General features: G+C 54.5%; 1 protein-coding gene across 7 annotated transcripts in view; it reads left to right on the forward strand.

The window, feature by feature from the left end:
- SPTBN2 (spectrin beta, non-erythrocytic 2) overlaps positions 1-18,994 on the forward strand; it is a 44,596-nt gene that overhangs the window by 6,641 nt on the left and 18,961 nt on the right. For 2 of the 7 annotated variants that reach the window (XM_073013771.1, XM_073013829.1), the window contains exons 2-15: positions 1,090-1,180; positions 1,268-1,446; positions 6,279-6,430; positions 6,884-7,057; positions 7,868-7,959; positions 8,104-8,184; positions 8,503-8,618; positions 11,496-11,608; positions 11,756-11,943; positions 13,796-13,913; positions 14,516-14,674; positions 14,998-15,300; positions 17,629-17,782; positions 17,998-18,868. In XM_073013771.1, coding sequence (XP_072869872.1) covers positions 1,290-1,446; positions 6,279-6,430; positions 6,884-7,057; positions 7,868-7,959; positions 8,104-8,184; positions 8,503-8,618; positions 11,496-11,608; positions 11,756-11,943; positions 13,796-13,913; positions 14,516-14,674; positions 14,998-15,300; positions 17,629-17,782; positions 17,998-18,868 — 2,678 coding nt within the window. In that variant the 5' untranslated portion in view covers positions 1,090-1,180; positions 1,268-1,289. Of the gene's footprint in view, positions 1-578; positions 1,181-1,267; positions 1,447-1,467; positions 4,129-6,278; positions 6,431-6,883; positions 7,058-7,867; positions 7,960-8,103; positions 8,185-8,502; positions 8,619-11,495; positions 11,609-11,755; positions 11,944-13,795; positions 13,914-14,515; positions 14,675-14,997; positions 15,301-17,628; positions 17,783-17,997; positions 18,869-18,994 lie in introns of those variants that run through there. The other 5 variants (XM_073013849.1, XM_037999016.2, XM_037999012.2 and 2 more) reach the window with 3 other exon arrangements.

The raw sequence follows: 18,994 nt of genomic DNA on the forward strand, positions 1-18,994 counted from the left end.
ACAGGCATGTGCTACCATGCCCGGCTAATTTTGTATTTTTAGTAGAGGCGGGGTTTTACCATGTTGGCCAGGCTGGTCTCGAACTCCTGACCTCAGATGATCCACCCGCCTCAGCCTCCCAAAGTGCTGGGATTACAGGCGTGAGCCACTGCGCCTGGCCAACTTAATGTCTTTTGTGCGGCTTCCTTATCTATGAAATGGGGATGATAGTGGGCCCTCAGCCCACGGGAAGTTATGGTGAGGTGATGCATGTCAGTGGCAGGGACGTGTCACAGCCGACATTTATTGAGTACTTACTAACGTTCTCTGTGGCAAACCAAAGCAAACGAAGGGGAGAGAACCACACTGTGTCCTCCTTTGAACTCCTGGGCACTTGCCAAACAGCATATCAATCTTCCTGGTATATCCATACTTGCCAAACAGCACATCAATCTTCGTGGTGTATCATAGCTTTTTCTTAGCTCAACAGCAGAATCTGGGTCCTTTTTTTTTTTTTTTTTTTTTTTTTTTAAGACAAGTCTCGCTCTCTTGTCCAGGCTGGAGTGCAGTGGTGCACCCAGGTTCAAGCGATTCTCCTGCCTCAGCCTCCAGAGTAGCTGGGATTACAGGCGCCTGCCACTATGCCCAGCTAATTTTTTGTAGTTTTAGTAGAGATAGGTTTTCACCATGTTGGTCAGGCTGGTCTTGAACTTCTGACGTCAGGTGATCCACCCACCTCAGCCTCCCAAAGTGCTGGGATTACAGGTGTGAGCCACTGCGTCCAGCGAATCTGGGTCTTTTTATCTCAACTTGTCGACAGGGTAGAGGAGGCCATCTTGGGTTGATCACAGGCTCAGGACAGTTTGTGGAAGGAAAGAATGCCACTTTCTAGTCATTATTGCCCACAGGGCCCCCTATGTGCTCCCTGCATTATCCTGGGCTGTACACTGCTGTCTGAAGCACGGAAGCCCATCACCCCTTTCCTTACTCCCAAACCCATCCGTCTCTGGCCCGAAGCCGTTGGAGCCTTTCCTGACCACCGCATTACTCTGAGCTGCTGGCCGCCTTCCTGCTTCACTTTCTGTGCTTCTGATGTATTCCTGTCCCTAGGCTTCCCCGGTGGCTTCCCCTCTCCCTCTGGGGGCTGATTTCCACTGAGCAGCCAACCACAGCCTCTGGCCACAAGGAGAGCGGGGCACAGGTAGGGCAGGAAGACAGAAGGCCCTGGTGGTGAGTGGAGGGCTTAGTGGTCCCTCGACAACCCTCACTGGCCGCATTCTCCTTGCAGGAGCAGGAAGCCAGCCACCACCATGAGCAGCACTCTGTCACCCACAGACTTTGACAGCTTGGAGATCCAGGGCCAGTACAGCGACATCAACAACCGCTGGGACCTTCCTGACTCAGACTGGGACAATGACAGCAGCTCAGCCCGCCTCTTTGAGAGGTCTCGCATTAAGGCTCTGGCAGGTGAGGTCAGGGGAGGGTCGAGGTGGGGGGATGCTGGAGGAGGCTTTGTCAGCTCGTCATGAAGAGCCCTTTAACTTTATGGGAAGACTGACTTTTCTTTCTAAGTGGGAGACCGAGAACACCCTATCAATTCCCTGGTCCCCAAATCTAGCCTCAAGAATAGCCTTCAGGCCATTCAGAACTTTCCCCAGCTCCTCCCCCCAAGCCTAGAGACGCTGCACTGGCCCCTGGACTGGCTAAGCTGACTAAAACAGCTTCCCTCTCTGGCCTCAGCCCCCAGGGTCACGCCCCTTCATCCTTCGGCACTCTCGCTCTTGCCACTCCCGTCTCCGCCCACCTCTCCCTTACCTGTCAGGCCCTTGTTGTATCTTCTTTGATTTCCCACTGTCATTTCCCACACCTGTTCCCGGTCTATTATTTCCCCTCTGCTCCCTCCCCACCTGTTCCTTCCACCTGCTGCCTGTTACTCCCATTATCTCATCTGCCTGTTCCCTGAAGCAGGTTCCCTCCTCCCGCTGCTGCTAGTTTCAGCAGCTGCCCATTCTCCCGGGTGTGCTCTGTGCCTGCCTTGGCCCCTACCCTTCCCTACGGCCTGGGGCCTGGGCTCTCTGCTCTGAGCAGAAACTCGTCTGACGGCCTCCCTGTCTTCCGGGGGAGGAGTTGTCATGGCAACAAGAGTGCGGCTGCCACCCGACACCACCAGTGGCTGGCGTGGGGCTGACTCACCCACACACCCCAAGGCCACCCACCCCGTTTGGCTTCCTCCTCCATCCCACCCTTGTCATTGCCATTGACCTGCCGGCTGCCCAGCCCAGCCCAACCCAACCCAGTCTGAAAGGCCCCAGCTACTCTCACCAAGAGGTGGTGCTCCCAGTGGGGGTGGGGTTGGCCCCTAGAAGAAGAGAGACTCCAAGAGGGAGGTTCCCAAACCTGGCCACATGTTTTACAGGATCACCCAGGGATGTTTTTGTAACAAATACAGGTTTCCAAACCCCTCCCTAGACGCAGAAAATTAGAATCTTGGTCCAGAACTCAGGGTTTTTCAAAAGCTCCCTAAGTGATTCTTTTGAGCCAGCTCAGCACCAGTCTGAGGACCCCCTTGTGGCAGCCATAACTTCCTGGGACCCCCTCTCATTTTCTCCTGGGCTTCTCTGTCCTGCTGGTTGGGTCTTCAGGCCGGCTGTGAAACTCTCCTACCAGTGCGTCTACACATCAGAGAAGACAGAAGGTGTGGGTTATGGAGAATGTCATGTTTGGGGGAAATATTCCTGGCACTCTGGTTTTGGATTCATGTAGCCTCTAGAACTGTCATGATGTCTATGTGTGTACAACATGTGCCACCCACCATGTTTGCACACATGACAAGTGCCACCCAGTATTGTCACCATGCCTGTGTGCATAGGACACATACCTCCCAGGACTGTCACCATGCCTGTGTATATAGGACACGTGCCTCCCAGGACTGTCACCAAGCCTGTGTACATAGGACACATCCCTCCCAGGACTGTCACCATGTCTGGCTGCACATAACTCGGGCCAGGAGGACTGTCACTGTGTCTGCACACATCTGTGCGACCTCGTGCTCTCATTGGGTGTTTATCTCCACCACTAAACTGGGCTCCCCTGAACAGGCAGCTCTGCATGGGCTTTGCCTAGCACTGTGTCTCCAGCCAGTAAGTGTCAAATAAACACTGAATGAATGAAGACGGGGAAGGGCAAGTGTAGGCTGCACATGGTAAACGCTGAAGCCGAGAGGAAGGGCGCCTGGTAGATGTACCCAGCAGCAGGGTGTCTGGGGGTTGGGATGGCCTGGTGGAGGACGGCCCTGGTGGGCTGGAGGGCAGGGAAGGAGCTGGCACTGGAGGTGGTGGTAAACAGCTGGAAAGGTGGAAACAGTGCCCATTTCACAGACAAGGGAGTAAAAGAAAATACCGCGCACGGTGCCTGGCCTTTCCTCTTTGAGGATCTCCTCATTTCCGGATTTCTCTTTGTCTGTTTCTGAGCTGGGGCTCAAAGCCCACACATCCTGGAGAAGGACCTCCCAGAGTCACCCAGAGAGGGGTTGCCCTCGCTGTTCCTGCAAACTTTTGGGAAACAGGAGTTTGCATTGGGGGGCCCCTCTCGTGGATCTTGCATATTCTTAGGTAACTTGGGGCCTGATGGGCGGGTCTCAAAGGCACTGGCAGTGCCCTCCTCCGCCGCCCCACAGGGCCTGGCCCTGCCCCCGCCAGCCACACTCCGCCTCCTTCCCCTCCCAACACTGTCCAACCTGTTTGTCTGGAGCCGCCTGTCCCCTCTCTCCGCAGCAGCCAGGCGTGCCCTCACTCTGTCTCAGGAGCTCGGGACACCCGTAACTCTTTTTGCCACTCCTTGTAATTCCCACCATTCTTGAATCCCCGACCCTGGAATCCAGCCTGAGGTTCCACTGGGGAACAGAAACTGGCCCCCTGCCGGCGGGGAGCATGGACTCTGGGCCCTGGGCTCTGTAGCCAGCAGCTGGCAGCATGAATGGGAACGGAGTGAACAGGGTGCACAGGAATGGCCTGCACGAGGCCGGCGAGTTTTACTATGAGGCTGTGGAAGGGGCCCAGAACCCCGGGGGCCTCCTGCTCTCACCAGCTGCCTTCATCAACCCTGCTCAGTATGCCAGCGTGCTGGAAGGACGCTTCAAACAGCTGCAAGGTGAGGCCCGGGGGCCCCCTGTATGGACGACTGCGCCTGGGCCAGAGGGACCTGGGTGTGGGAAGAGTGGCCAGAGCTGAGCTGAGGACCCAGCACGGGACACAGTGTGACTCCAGTGTTTGTGTTGGGAGACAATGTGATGCAGCTTGGAGGGGATAATTACAAGAGGCTGGAAAATACACAGATGTCAACGGAATGGGGAAAGGCTTGGACCCACTGGCAGGGACCGTGTATGATGGCCTGGGTGGGTGTGACTGCCAGGCCTTGGGGTGCTGCATGGAGCAAAGGCAACCAGCCTTGGGGGGTGCAGGGGCACCAGCACCCAGGGAGGCCCCAACAGTGCCTCTAAGGCAGATCTGGATCTGGCAGTGGAGCGCCCGCCAGGACAGTTAGGGGAGGAGTAGGGGTGAGCCAGGCCCAGGGACCGGGAGATTGTGTTTTCCACGCTTCTGAGTGTGTGTCTGAATGTGTGCACGGGGGCAGTGTGTGTGGAAGCAGAGGGAGTGTCTTGAAGGAGAGGATCTGTGCAAACAGGCCCAGGTAGATGTCTGCGCAGGTGTGTGTTCACTCTGGCACAAGTGCTTGGGTGTGTTTCTGGGAATCACTGGGGTGTGTGTGTGTGTGTGTGTAAGGATCTAGGGATGCTGTGGGCATCTTGTGACATAACACTTGGTTTCTCGTGCTTGACTTTGCCCATTTTCCTCCTAGCTGACACTACTTCTGTGTCTTCTGCCTGTGTGCCAAAATGGTCTCACCCCAGGGTGCCCAGCAGCAGGGCAGTCCCCCTGGATCCAGCGATGGCCTGTGACCCAGGCTCCTCCTGGCTCAGATGGGGCCTGTAGACCTGCCGGGAGGCCCCAAGGCACCCTTGGTTTCACGGGTGCTGGACAGCATGGGGCCATCCCATGTTGTTATTAGGACCCCAGGTTTTGTGCCGGTATAGTGGCTGAAAGTAAGAGACAGGGAGTGACGTGGGTGTGTTGCTGTGTCTTATGGGTGAGGTGCTTAGGAATGTGAGGTTAAGGGATGAGTCTTTCTGGTGTCTGAGATGCTGGTGCTGAGACGGAAGCAAAAGTGACTCTTTAGACCCCAGCCACTTGGGTTGGGTCCTTGCACAGGGCTCTCTGTGGGGAAGTGGCAGAAATCCTCATCACCAGAGCAGCTTCTGATGCTTTCACTTTGTCACTTAGAACGTTCTTAATTTTTATTTTCCTATGAAACCTAGTACTTATTTCCCCTCTTCAGTAGCTCCCCTCCTCTGTGGGCTGGGCAGCAGGGCATTGCCTAACTTTTTTTTGAGATTGGTGCCTAACTCTGCCTGGCTTTTTTCCCCCATGGTTCCTGGCCTCACTGTTTTCCCAGTTGCCAACTCTCAACATCTTGTTCTTCTGAGCAATGGGGTGTTTATGTCCTGGAACTGGATCCCCTTGCAGCCTGTTGAACGTACCGTCCCCAGCCCCCAAAACAGAGGAGCCTGCCTTTTCTTTTCAGTTATCCAAGGACAGTAAACTGACTCGGGAGGCCTGTAGCCTCTATACCATTAAGTCCTAATGACCGCTTGGAAGAGCCGCTGCTATGATTTTAGCCCACACCTTCTCCTTTGTCCACAACCAAAAGAGAACAGCCATACCTCCCACCGGCCTGGGCAGCTCTTGCTCTCCTGCAGGTCAGATCACACCACTTTATAACAGCAGCTCACCGAGGAGCCATTTTGTGCCAGGCACCAACTAGGTGTTTTATATACCTTATCTCATTTAATCAGCACAATGACCTGTTGAAGTAGAAAGTGATGTTCCCATTTTACAGATGAGGACACTGGGGCTCTGATGGATGAAGTCACTTGACCAGTGTTCCACCACTTACACGACTGCCCCACCCCAGCCCCTCCCTGCATGTCCCACGGTTTCCAAGGTCTTCATCCTTTCTTCTCAAAGCCTGTTTTCTGTCTTTCATCTTTCTTCTTTACCTTGCTTATGAGCTCATTCCAAGTTACGGGCTTTCCTCCTGGTCATCTTCCTTCCCTTCCTCCTCCTTGGAGGACCCCGCTTCCCATCTCTCAGGCTCCTCCATCCCCCACCCCTGCCAACTGGTGTTTAGAAGCAGGCATGCTGAACTCGAAGGACAGAAATAACCCCATGTTGCCACCGCAGATGAACGAGAAGCCGTGCAGAAGAAAACCTTCACCAAGTGGGTAAACTCGCACCTGGCCCGGGTCACGTGCCGGGTGGGGGACCTGTACAGCGACCTCCGGGATGGACGCAACCTGCTGAGGCTCCTTGAGGTGCTCTCGGGAGAGACACTGGTGAGCTGTGGTCATGAAGGGAAGAGGGGGCCTCAGAAAAGTGTCCAAGGGGACCAGCTGGAGGAGCAGCCCTCAGAGAGAGTGACGGCACAGGGCGGGAAGCAGTGGCTCCCTCTGCTTAGAGGATGGGTTCATTTCGAGTGCCTTTGCCACTTGGATTACATAGGAGCATTGCTTCGTGGAGACAGGAACAGTGGCCCCATTGAAAACATTTCTTTTTCTACCTACTCTGGGTGCAATTAATTCCCTTGGGAATCTTAATCTGCCCAAGCCTCATCTGTAACCTCAGCTTTGGCTCCAGCCCTGGGGCTGTGCCTGTGTTCCTGAGGTAGGTCATGGGGAAGGTGTGCAAAGCCGGGCCCGGGGAAGGTGTGCAAAGCCGGGCCCTGGGAAGGCTGGGGAAGAAGGTGGAAGCCCACAGTCCCGTGCCATTTTGCCCCCGTCCCTCCACAGCCAAAGCCCACAAAGGGCCGCATGCGGATCCACTGCCTGGAGAACGTGGACAAGGCACTGCAGTTCCTCAAGGAGCAGAAAGTGCACTTGGAAAACATGGGCTCCCATGACATAGTGGACGGAAACCACCGACTGACCCTTGGGCTGGTCTGGACCATCATCCTTCGATTCCAGGTACCCTAGCACACTGTCACACAGGGTGTGGTTCCTGCCCTGGTTCTGCACCACAGACCGTTCCTGCTGGCCCGTGACACAACAAACACAAAGACGGAGGATCTAGAACCTTATGTAGCAGTTGCCATTGCGGCGCTATCCAAGCACCAGATCAGTGGACTCCCCTCCTTCAACAGGGTAGAAACCAGCGTGGGTGAATGGCAAACCCCTGTGGCAAGTTCCCTGTGCGCTGGTCTGTGTATTGGTCATGTGCAGTAGGACCACAGGTTGGTCCACAAGGGACTAGAAGTTTTACAAACTGGTCCTTCACCACAAGGGGTTTGGGAACTTCTAGAGGGTCTGGTCACTGGCCCCAATCCCCTGCCATAAACTCTGCTGGCCTCCCCCAGTGGAACAGTCACCCTCCTCCTTCCCATGCCCCAGTGTCCTCATGTCATCACAGCTTTCCTGATCACCCCCTTCCTTCCCGGGTTCTGTCGGCTTCACCTTGGAAAGCCAGCTTTTAGACACCTTGGAGAGCCAGCTCACAGAAAAGATTCACTCTTCCGCCTGCGGTTCCCCACCTGGAGGGATCAGCACCTCCACTCAGGGACACATCCATTCTTCAGCATCCTACCCTAATCTGCTGCCTCAAACCCCTTCCACCCAGTGTTCTGTGGTCCCTGGCCTAGGTTGAAAGGACCTCAGGCTATGCCTGTCCACCCCATTACCACAGTCTAAAGAGTGGTTTCCTGCCATTTATCTGAGCATCTCTGATAACACCAGGAGTTCCTGTCCAGGGAGTGAGGGCCCTGCTTGCTTCCTTCCTAGATCCAAGACATCAGTGTGGAGACAGAAGACAACAAGGAGAAGAAGTCAGCCAAGGATGCCCTGCTTCTGTGGTGCCAGATGAAGACTGCAGGGTGAGGATGCCCTGGGCATGTGGCACTGGAGGGTCAGTGACCCCCAGGCTGTGCTGGGCTCCAGGAACAATGAGCTGGTGACTGCCCTGGAATCACAGACCAGGGCTCAGCCATACTCACCATTTTCCGAATCTCTGTTTATAGTTATCCCAACGTCAATGTACACAACTTCACCACCAGCTGGAGAGATGGACTAGCCTTCAACGCCATCGTGCATAAACACCGGTGAGAAGATAGGGTCGGCTAATGACCTGGGCTGCACATGTGGAGACAGAGATGAGATGAGCTGCACAGCAGTCAGAAGGAAGGGATAGCACTCGGAGCAGAACCCGAACGTGGGGGTGCAGGACTGCACAGAGCGCTTGTGATGGGAAGCAGGGGAGGCGGTATGGGGAGGGGCTGTGAGCAGCAGTGTGGGTTTGGGATGCCTACTTCTGGACAAAATTGGGTCGGTGACTTAGGGATAAAGATTGGTGTGGGTTTCCTCTTCCTCTTTAAGATCTCACATGTTTCTGATCCCTTCTGTCTTTCCTCCCCACCCAGGCCAGACCTGCTGGATTTTGAGTCTCTGAAGAAGTGTAATGCGCACTACAATCTGCAGAATGTATTCAATCTGGCTGAAAAGGAACTGGGACTTACCAAGCTGCTGGATCCCGAAGGTGGGGGCCAGAGCTATGTGAAAAAGAGGTGGTAGGGTAGAGACAGGAGGTGGACCAGTGGTTGCCAGGGGCCGCAGAGGGGGAAGACATGGAGTAACCACCAACCGATACAGGGGCTTCTTTGGTGGGGGAAGAGAATGTTCTGGAATTAGAAAGTGGTGATAGTTACACAACCTTGTAAATATGCTGAAAACCATGTGGTAGCTCACACCCAGCACTTTGGGAGGCTAAGGCAGGAGGATCGCTTGAGCCCAGGAGTTTGATACCAGCCTGGGCAACATACTGAGACCCCATGACTACCCCTCCCCCTAAAAAATACATCTTTACACTGAAAACCACTGAATTATATACATTAAAAGAGTGAATTTTGTGGTATGAAAATCATTTCTCAGTTTTTTTTAACAAAAGACTGTAGGTCGGAAGAAGGGCAGCCCAGTGACAGAAAGAGCACTGGGCTGTGGGTTGTGTCCTGTGCTGAGCTCTGTGACGTACAGCCAGTGGCTGGCCTCTCTGGCTCAGTTTCCTCATGTCTTAAAAGAGAATTGGTCTGTAAGTGCTCTTGGAAAATTCTAGGATTCTAAATTCAGCTACATGTTGCTGGCCATGGTGGCACCTGCCTGTAGTGCTAGCTGCTACGGAGGCTGAGGTGAGAGGATCACTTGAGCCCAAGAGTTCTAGGCTGCAGTGGGCTATGCTGATTGGGTATCCACACTAAGTTCAGCATTGGTGATCTCCTGGGATCAGGGGACCACCAGGTTACCGAAGGAGGACTGAACTAGCCCAGGTCAGAATGGAGCAGGTCAAAACTCCCACACTGATCAGTAGTGGGCTCACACCTGTCAATAGCCACTGTACTCCAGCCTGGGCAACAGCGAGACCTGTCTTTGTTTTTTTAAAACAAATTTTTAAGAAAAAAAATTAAGCTGCATGACCTTCCACTCTTACCCAGAACTGGCCTGTGGTCAGCTGACCTTGCTGATTGGTTCCTGTGGTTCTGGTCATAATGCTGACGAGATAGACAAGATCAGTAACAGTGACTGGGCTCTTTTTTTTTTTTTGAGACGGAGTCTCGCTCTCTTGCCCAGACTGGAGTGCAATGGCGCGATCTCAGCTCACTGTAACCTCTGCCTCCTGGGTTCGAGCAATTATCCTTCCTCAGCCTCCGGAGTAGCTGGGATTACCAGCGTGTGCCACCAGGCCGGCTAGTTTTTGTATTTTTAGTAGAGACGGGGTTTCACTATGTTGGTCAGGCTGGTCTCTAACTCCTGACCTTGTGATCCGTCCACCTCGGCCTCCCAATGCACTGGGATAACAGGTGTGAGCCCCTGTACCCGACTGCGATTTTTCTCTTATTTGGTACCTGGTTCTGCGCTTGACATGCTTTAATCTTCACAGTACCCCTTTGAAATCCATACTGTTATCGTCAGTTTATGGAAGAGACGATGGGGGCCTATAATGGGTGAGCAGCTTGCCCAAGTCCTCCGGCAGATGGAGCTGAGAATGGCGTTCAGGCAGCCTGGCTCCAGAGCCTGTTTCCTCTGCTGCTTCTGGTAGAGTGGAGACCAATCTTGGTGCAGCCAGAACAGGGAGGAGAGAAGGGCCCAGTGACTCCCCTGCTGGAGGTGCTCCTGAAGTTCACTGGGTGGATGTTCGCTGGTCTTGGCCATTTTTTCCCTGTTTTCCATTCTACCTGTAGCCCTATCACCTGGACCCTTTCACTCCAGAATGACAAGTGTCAGCGAGCTAGCAACAGACATAGGCTTCATGCAGTGCTCCTTGGAGAGCCTCTGGGCAGCATGGCTGTAATTCAGAACCTGAAAATAAAGCTAAGCATTCTGTAACTTTCCGAGATGACTTCAGTGGCTCCTGCCTACCTGCGTGTTTCCAGAAATGGGCAAGAGGCTTCCAGTCTCATAGTCTTACCTTTAGGATAAAATCTGGCCTATTTAAGAGAACCCATAGATTTCAAGTTATGGTCAGCCTCGGTTGTGTGGTGGAAGCCAGTTCGGCTTGAAAGACACTCCCCTCCTTGGGCCCACAGCTGAGGTTTGGGATTGAGGTTAGAAACAGTGTCACACCTGGAGATGGTGCTGAGAGCTGGCCTCTGTCCCCACTGAGCTGCGGGGATCACAGGGCCCATCACTCTGTGCATCTTAGGTTCAGGAGGCTTAGTTCATACCTTCTGTCCTGCTGCCCCTCAATCCATTGACTTTTTTTTTTTTTTTTTTTGAGACAGAGTCTCGCTCTGTCGCCCAGGCTGGAGTGCAGTGGCACAATCTCAGCTCACTGCAAGCTCCGCCTCCCGGGTTCACACCGTTCTCCTGCCTCAGCCTCCCAAGTAGCTGGGACTACAGGCGCTCGCCACCACGCCCGGCTAATTTTTTTGTATTTTTAGTAGAGATGGGGTTTCACTGTGTTAGCCAGGATGGTCTCAATCTTCTGACCTCGTGATCCGCCCACCTCGGCCTCCCAAAGTGCTGGGATTACAGGCATGAGCCACCGCACCTGGCCTCCATTGACTTCTTAAACATTGTTCCAGCCTAAAAGTCCGTGATCCATCCCCACATAGCAATGCTGTCTCTTTTCTTGCTTTTCTTCCCCAAACAACTAATTTTGGTCTCCATGGGGAACTCTTAGTAAAAGCCTCCTTCTGGGGTTTGTGCTCTGCTTGGAGGGCCCTTCTTGTTTCCAGAAGAAGGGAAAAAAGGTGAGCTTTTGGTGCCCCTTTCATTTGAATGGCCAAGTTGTCGTTTTGCTCTAAAAGGGGATGGAGAGATGTCAGCCTTGGAGGACTGGGCAGGCCCAGGGTTTGGGGTAGCTGATGCAAGTTGTGGATGTACTTCTGGGAGGCCTGACCCAAATGGTCCGCTCTTGCAGATGTGAATGTGGACCAGCCAGATGAGAAGTCGATCATTACCTATGTGGCTACTTACTACCATTACTTCTCCAAGATGAAGGCCCTGGCAGTGGAAGGCAAGAGAATTGGCAAGGTACTGTCCATGGGCAGTAGGTATAAAGGCCAGAGGAGGCCCGGCTGAGGGGTCTTACTCCCCCAGTGCAAGGGCAGGGTGGAGCTGCAGGACTGGGCCAGGGACCCTGTGGCTGGGACTGTCATGTCCATGTCTTCTGCCTCCCAGGTGCTGGACCATGCCATGGAGGCAGAGCGCCTGGTGGAGAAGTATGAGTCCCTGGCCTCGGAGCTGCTGCAGTGGATCGAGCAAACGATTGTGACCCTCAATGACCGGCAGCTGGCCAACTCCCTGAGTGGGGTCCAGAACCAGCTGCAGTCCTTCAACTCCTACCGCACCGTGGAGAAGCCGCCCAAGTAGGTGTCCCTGGGGCCCCACCCTGCCCTGAGCTGTGCTCCCACGAGAGGAAGCCTAAATTAGCACAACTTTCAGGGAGGGAAATTTGGCAGTACATAAGTGCAGTAGAGATTTCCCACGCCAGAAGCATCCAAATAACGTAGTTGATACAAAATAAATTTTTTTTAATGATTAGCCATTTTTAAAAATCATGCTGTGGGCAGGGCATGGTGGCTCATGCCTGTAATCCCAGCACTTTGGGAGGCCAAGGCAGATGGATCACCGAGACCAGTCTGGCCAACATGGTGAAACCCCATCTCTACTGAGGTCGGGAGTTTGAGACCAGCCTGGCCAACATGGTGAAACCCTGTCTCTACTAAAGATACAAAAAAATTAGCTGGGGATGGTGGCACATGCCTATAGTCCCAGCTACTCGGGAGGCTGAGGCAGGAGAACCACCTGAACCTGGGAGGCAAAGGTTGCAGTGAGCTGAGATCATGCTGCTGCACTCCAGGCTGGGTGACAGAGCAAGACTCCATCTCAAAAAATAAATAAACAAAAAAAACATGCTGTGGAAATGATTGCTATGGTGTGTTGAGTCAGTGCAATTCATCAGATAAGATTACTGATCAGGGTGTCATGGCAACCCAATCCCAGCATAGGATAGAGGGGACTGGACCTGACAGGCAGGTCATAACCGGCAACGTGGGTGTGGCTGGTAACGTGAGAATTGCAGAGGTTCTTATCATTTCAATATTTTAGCAATTAACTGTTCCAAATGTGTGATTGCTCTTAGGCAATTCTGTTCAGTACCTGCCAAAATGTCTGTGTTTATGCTGTCATGGAGTTCTTTTGGAATTAATATATATCAGCTCTGAAACTAATATTAGTCCAGAAAACAACTGTTTCTATACATTCCAGGGAATGATTTAAGGTGTACCCTTTAACCTAGGAAGTCGTCTTCTGGGCATTAAACAAAGATGTAGCTTCAAGGATGTTCATCAACACAACCGCTATAAAAGAAAAATAAGTCACGGGTCAGCCACTGAAAATGACATTAAATAAATGCATTTATTGACATGGAAAAATGTTCATGAAAAATAAGCAAGGAAATAGGTTATAAAAGAATTATTTCGGACCGGGCACGGTGGCTCATGCCTGTAATCCCAGCACTTTGGGAGGCCAAGGCAGGCGGATCACAAGGTCAGGAGATCGAGACCACAGTGAAACCCCGTGTCTACTAAAAATACAAAAAATTAGCCGGGCGTGGTGGCAGGCGCCTGTAGTCCCAGCTACTCAGGAGGCTGAGGCAGGAGAATGGCGTGAACCCAGGAGGCGGAGCTTGCAGTGAGCCGAGATCGCGCCACCGCACTCCAGCCTGGGGGACAAAGCGAGACTCTGTCTCAAAAAAAAAAAAAAAAAAAGGAATTATTTCGGCCGGGCACAGTGGCTCACACCTGTAATCCCAGCACTTTGGGAGGCTGACGTGGGTGGATCACTTGAGGTCAGGAATTTGAAACCCTGACTCTACTAAAAATACATAAATTAGCCAGGTGTGGTAGTGCACGCTCCTGTAATCCCAGCTACTCAGGAGGCTGAGGCAAGAGAATGGCTTGAACCCAGGAGGCAGAGGTTGCAGTGAGCCCAGATTGTGCCACTGCACTCCAGCCTGAGTGACAAAGCAAGACTCTGTCTCAAAATAAAATAAAATTAAGTTCTTTTGGTTCGCCAGTATTTTCTGGTTTCCACGTAAAGAGCTTGTATTACTTTTGTAAGAAGAAAAGCAACACAGGACAGCCGTTTTCAAGAGGAAAGAGTCCTTGTGACCCTCATGGGCTTTAATTCTGACCCCAACCCGGCCTCCTGCCTCAGGTTTACCGAGAAAGGCAACTTGGAAGTGCTGCTCTTCACCATCCAGAGCAAGCTTCGGGCCAACAACCAGAAGGTCTACACGCCCCGCGAGGGCCGGCTCATCTCGGACATCAACAAGGTCCGTGGCTGCCCACAGACAACCCACCCTCAGGGTAGCCCCTGGCCCAGACGCCTTGCACACATCCCCAAACCCGGGGCCATCTCGACCTTCACCAAACTCTACTATCTGCTGCCCCAACTTGAAACTCGAGCACTCCGCCCAGCTGCCCACACTGTGCCAGATGTGATTCTCCCGTCCTCTCAGGCACATGGCTCCCTGCTCCTTTGTCTGACTCTCCATACGAGGTCACGTAAGGAAATTATGCCCCAAGTCCCTCAGCTTATTCCACCTGTCCCCAACTCACTATCCCTTCCTTTATTTTTTTCACGATGTTGTAAGATGACTAAAAGTAAAAATAAGGTTCACACACAGTCCTGCCAACACAAAGGAATCAGATGGTTTCCACTGTTCCCGCTCCCTTCAGTCCTTTTCCAGAAGCTTCTACATAGCTTCACAGACTCCCAGCGCTGCCCTCTTTCCTGTTTCCACGCCCAGGCGTCTTACCCACTGCATTCCACGGATCCACTAGACCGAGCTTCCATGGGACTTACCATGTGCCTCCAGCCCTACTGAGCCCTCCCTGCCCTGTCCCTTCCACTGACTCTGTCCGCACCCCACAGGCTTGGGAGCGGCTGGAGAAGGCAGAGCACGAGCGTGAGCTGGCCCTGCGCACTGAGCTCATCCGCCAGGAGAAGCTGGAGCAGCTGGCCGCCCGCTTCGACCGCAAGGCTGCTATGCGGGAGACCTGGCTCAGCGAGAACCAGCGCCTCGTGTCCCAGGTAGGACTGGAGGCTCCTAGGATGCTTAGGCTGGTCAGAACTGGGAGAGAGACAGTGGTGGATAAGAAGCCCCGCGGGTTGGAGAGACCATGAAACACGAAATCCGCCACCTGGGTAAAAAGGCCTAGAGGTCTGGGAGCAAGGGGCCAGAGGCTGGGACAGAAGAGAGTGTTGGTGAAACAGGATGGGGGTGGGGTAGAGAGGGAACTTAGAGCCACCACATGGAGCTGGGATCTTGCAGCCCAAGTGCTCTGCAGGACAGAGGAGCCGGCAGAGGCACTGTCCCTTGGTCCCCACACCTCCTCTCCCTGTCCCCGACACAGGACAACTTTGGGCTGGAGCTGGCAGCTGTCGAGGCAGCAGTACGGAAGCACGAAGCCATTGAGACGGACATCGTGGCCTACAGCGGCCGGGTGCAGGCGGTGGACGCCGTGGCTGCAGAGCTGGCCGCCGAGCGCTACCACGACATCAAGCGCATCGCCGCTCGGCAGCACAACGTGGCACGGCTCTGGGACTTCTTGCGGCAGATGGTGGCCGCCCGGCGGGAGCGGCTCCTCCTCAACCTGGAGCTGCAGAAGGTGTTCCAGGACCTGCTCTACCTCATGGACTGGATGGAAGAGATGAAGGTATCAGTGATGCGTGCTGGGTGGGATACAGGTGATCAAGAGTTGAGGGGACCCCACAGTGGGTGCGTTTGCCTGTCTGCTCGGCCAGTCTCTGTGGAGTGTGAACCAGCACAGGGCCCTGTCCCCAGTAGCAGTGAACAAAGGAAACAGGGCCTTGTCCACACGGGGTTCGTGTTCTAGATGGAGGAGGCTGATGACAAAACCCACGGACCTTTCCATAAACAAAAGAGCAGGGGCCATAAAACCACTGATGAATCTGGAACAGGGTGGCGTGAGGGGCTGGTCAGATAAGGCCTCTGAGAAAATGCCATTTAAGGCCAGGCGCGGTGGCTCAAGCCTGTAATCCCAGCACTTTGGGAGGCCGAGACGGGCGGATCACGAGGTCAGGAGATCGAGACCATCCTGGCTAACACGGTGAAACCCCGTCTCTACTAAAAATACAAAAAACTAAGCTGGGCGAGGTGGCGGGCGCCTGTAGTCCCAGCTACTCCGGAGGCTGAGGCAGGAGAATGGCGTAAACCCGGGAGGCGGAGCTTGCAGTGAGCTGAGATCCGGCCACTGCAGTCCAGCCCGGGCTACAGAGCAAGACTCCATCTCAAAAAAAAAAAAAAAAAAAAAAAAAAAAGAAAATGCCATTTAAGCCGAGACCAGAATAGTGCCAAGAACCAGCACAGAGAGCTCTCAGGAGAGAACGTTCCAGGTAGAAGAAGAGCCGGCACAGGCCCTCGGCCTGGACCAGCATGGTGTGTTCAGGATCAGAAGGAAAGCCGGTGGGCTGTGAGCATGAGGAGTGGGGGCCGTGGACTGAGATTTGGGAGGGCACCGCCAGCCCATTAGGGCCTTACAGGCCTGGTCAGGGAGTTTGGATTTTATTCAAAGTAACATGGATCCTTTAAAGTGATTTGAAGGGGCCGGGCACGGTGCTCACGCCTGCAATCCCAGCTCTTTGAGAGGCCAAGGTGGGCGATCACTTGAGGTCAGGAGTTCAAGACCAGCCTGGCCAACATGGTGAAACCCCATCTCTATAAAAATACAGAAATTAGCCGGGTGTAGTGGTGGGCGCCTGTAGTCCCAGCTACTCAGGAAGCTGAGACAGGAGAATCGCTTGAACCCAGGAGGCGGAGGATGCAGTGAGCCGAGATTGCACCACTGCACTCCAGCCTAGGTGATAGGGCAAGACTCAGTCTCAAAAAAAAAAAAAAAAAACACCACAGCTAGGCAAGGTGGCTCACACTTGTAATCCTAGGACTTTGGGAGGCCAGGGTAGGTGGATCACCTGAGGTCAGGAGTTCGAGACCAGCCTGGCCAACATGGCAAAACCCCGTCTCTAGTAAAAATATAAAAATTAGCCACACGTGGTGGCACACGCCTGTAATCCCAGCTACTCAGGAGGCTGAGGAAGGAGAATTGCATAAACCCGGGAGGTGGAGGTTGCAGTGAGCCAAGATTGCGCCACTGCACTCCAGCCTGCATGACGGGAGCAAGACTGCATCTCAAAAAATAAAGGAAGAGGCCGGGCGCGGTGGCTCAAGCCTGTAATCCCAGCACTTTGGGAGGCCGAGACGGGTGTATCACAAGGTCAGGAGATCGAGACCATCCTGGCTAACACGGTGAAACCCCGTCTCTACTAAAAAAATACAAAAAACTAGCTGGGCGAGGTGGAGGGCGCCTGTAGTCCCAGCTACTCAGGAGGCTGAGGCAGGAGAATGGCATGAACCTGGGAGGCGGAGCTTGCAGTGAGCTGAGATCCGGCCACTGCACTCCAGACTGGGCTACAGAGCCAGTCTCAAAAAAAATAAAAATAAATAAAAATAAAAATTAAAAAATAAAGAAAGTGATTAAAAGGTTTTGAGAGGAGTAGAGACTTCACTGTACCTTACGTTTGTAAAAAGGTCACTTTGGCTACTCTGAAGAAGGCCTGTGGGCAGGCAGCGTGAGAGCAAGACCTGTTAGGGTTGCTGCCATCTCCCATGCGGGCAGTGGCCAGGAGGGTGGATTGGGGAAAGATGTGGAAGGAAGGCTGCTGGGTGCAGGGGCAGAGCAGTGGTGACAGGAGGGTGTCAGTGATTCTGAGGCTGAGAAGATTAGTCACAGCAAAGCTTCCAAGAGCAGGAGTTAGTTAGAACATTGTTCCACAGCAGGGGAGTTAAGGATAAGGATAAGGAGGTCGGGGTGCCAGAGCAGAACTGGGGTATCTCAGTGTGTGTGAGTAAGCAGGTTTCTCACCTGGGTGCAACACCTGGAGCCACAGAGAGGTTGGAAGGAAAACACGGCAGGTTAGCGCGTGCGTGCTCAGGCGGGCATCCGCACTCCATGTGTGCCTGGCAGGGCCAGCTGCAGTCTCAGGACCTGGGCAAGCACCTGACAGGAGTGGAGGACCTGCTGCAGCTGCACGAGCTGGTGGAGGCAGACATCGCCGTGCAGGCCGAGAGGGTGCGGGCCGTCAGCGCCTCTGCCCTGCGCTTCTGCAACCCAGGGAAAGGTGAAAAGTCGGGGAAGGCACTGGAGAGGGAGGGGCTAGGAAGGAGCACATCAAGAGCCGAGGTGGAAGGGTTGGGAAACCTGGGGACAGGAAAGAAGGTGACCAAACAATGGTGACTGAGCTAGAGCCAAGGTGGGAAGCCCAAGAGAGTGTGGTGGCAGGGAGCAGCCGAAGGGCTGGATTGCAGCTCTGACCCTCTCCTGTGACTTTCTCAGAGTATAGACCTTGCGACCCACAGCTGGTGTCAGAGCGGGTAACCAAGCTAGAGCAGAGCTATGAGGCACTGTGCGAGTTGGCAGCAGCGCGGCGGGCCCAGCTGGAGGAGTCACGGCGGCTCTGGCGTTTCCTCTGGGAGGTGGGCGAAGCTGAGGCCTGGGTGCGGGAGCAGCAGCACCTCCTGGCCTCAGCCGACACGGGCCGGGACCTGACCGGTGTCCTCCGCCTGCTCAACAAGCACACAGCCCTGCGGGGTGAGATGAGCGGCCGGCTGGGGCCCCTGAAGCTCACCCTGGAGCAGGGCCAGCAGTTGGTGGCCGAGGGTCACCCTGGGGCAAGCCAGGCCTCTGCCCGTGCAGCTGAGCTCCAAGCCCAGTGGGAGCGGCTAGAGGCCCTGGCCGAGGAGCGTGCCCAGCGGCTGGCCCAAGCTGCCAGCCTCTACCAGTTCCAGGCCGATGCAAACGACATGGAGGCCTGGTTGGTAGACGCACTGCGCCTGGTGTCCAGCCCCGAGCTGGGTCACGACGAGTTCTCCACGCAGGCTCTAGCCAGGCAGCATCGGGCCCTGGAGGAGGAGATCCGAAGCCACCGGCCAACCCTGGACGCCTTGAGGGAACAGGCAGCAGCCCTGCCTCCCGCACTGAGCCGTACGCCCGAGGTGCAGGGTCGGGTGCCCACCCTGGAGCGGCACTACGAGGAGCTGCAGGCCCGGGCAGGCGAGCGAGCACGGGCCCTGGAGGCAGCCCTAGCGCTCTACACCATGCTCAGCGAGGCCGGGGCCTGTGGGCTTTGGGTGGAGGAGAAGGAGCAGTGGCTCAACGGGCTGGCCCTGCCTGAGCGCCTGGAGGACCTGGAGGTGGTGCAGCAGAGGTAGGCCCCTCAGGCTCCCAGTGGGACTGGCCTTGGGAGGCAGGGTGGGGGCAAGGATGTGGATGGTGAGCCCCTCCATAAACTGCCTGCCTCACCCCTTTGAGTCTTAATGGTTGTCCGTTTCTA

This window comes from Chlorocebus sabaeus, chromosome 1, assembly GCF_047675955.1.
Source record: "Chlorocebus sabaeus isolate Y175 chromosome 1, mChlSab1.0.hap1, whole genome shotgun sequence".
NCBI lineage: Eukaryota > Metazoa > Chordata > Mammalia > Primates > Cercopithecidae > Chlorocebus > Chlorocebus sabaeus.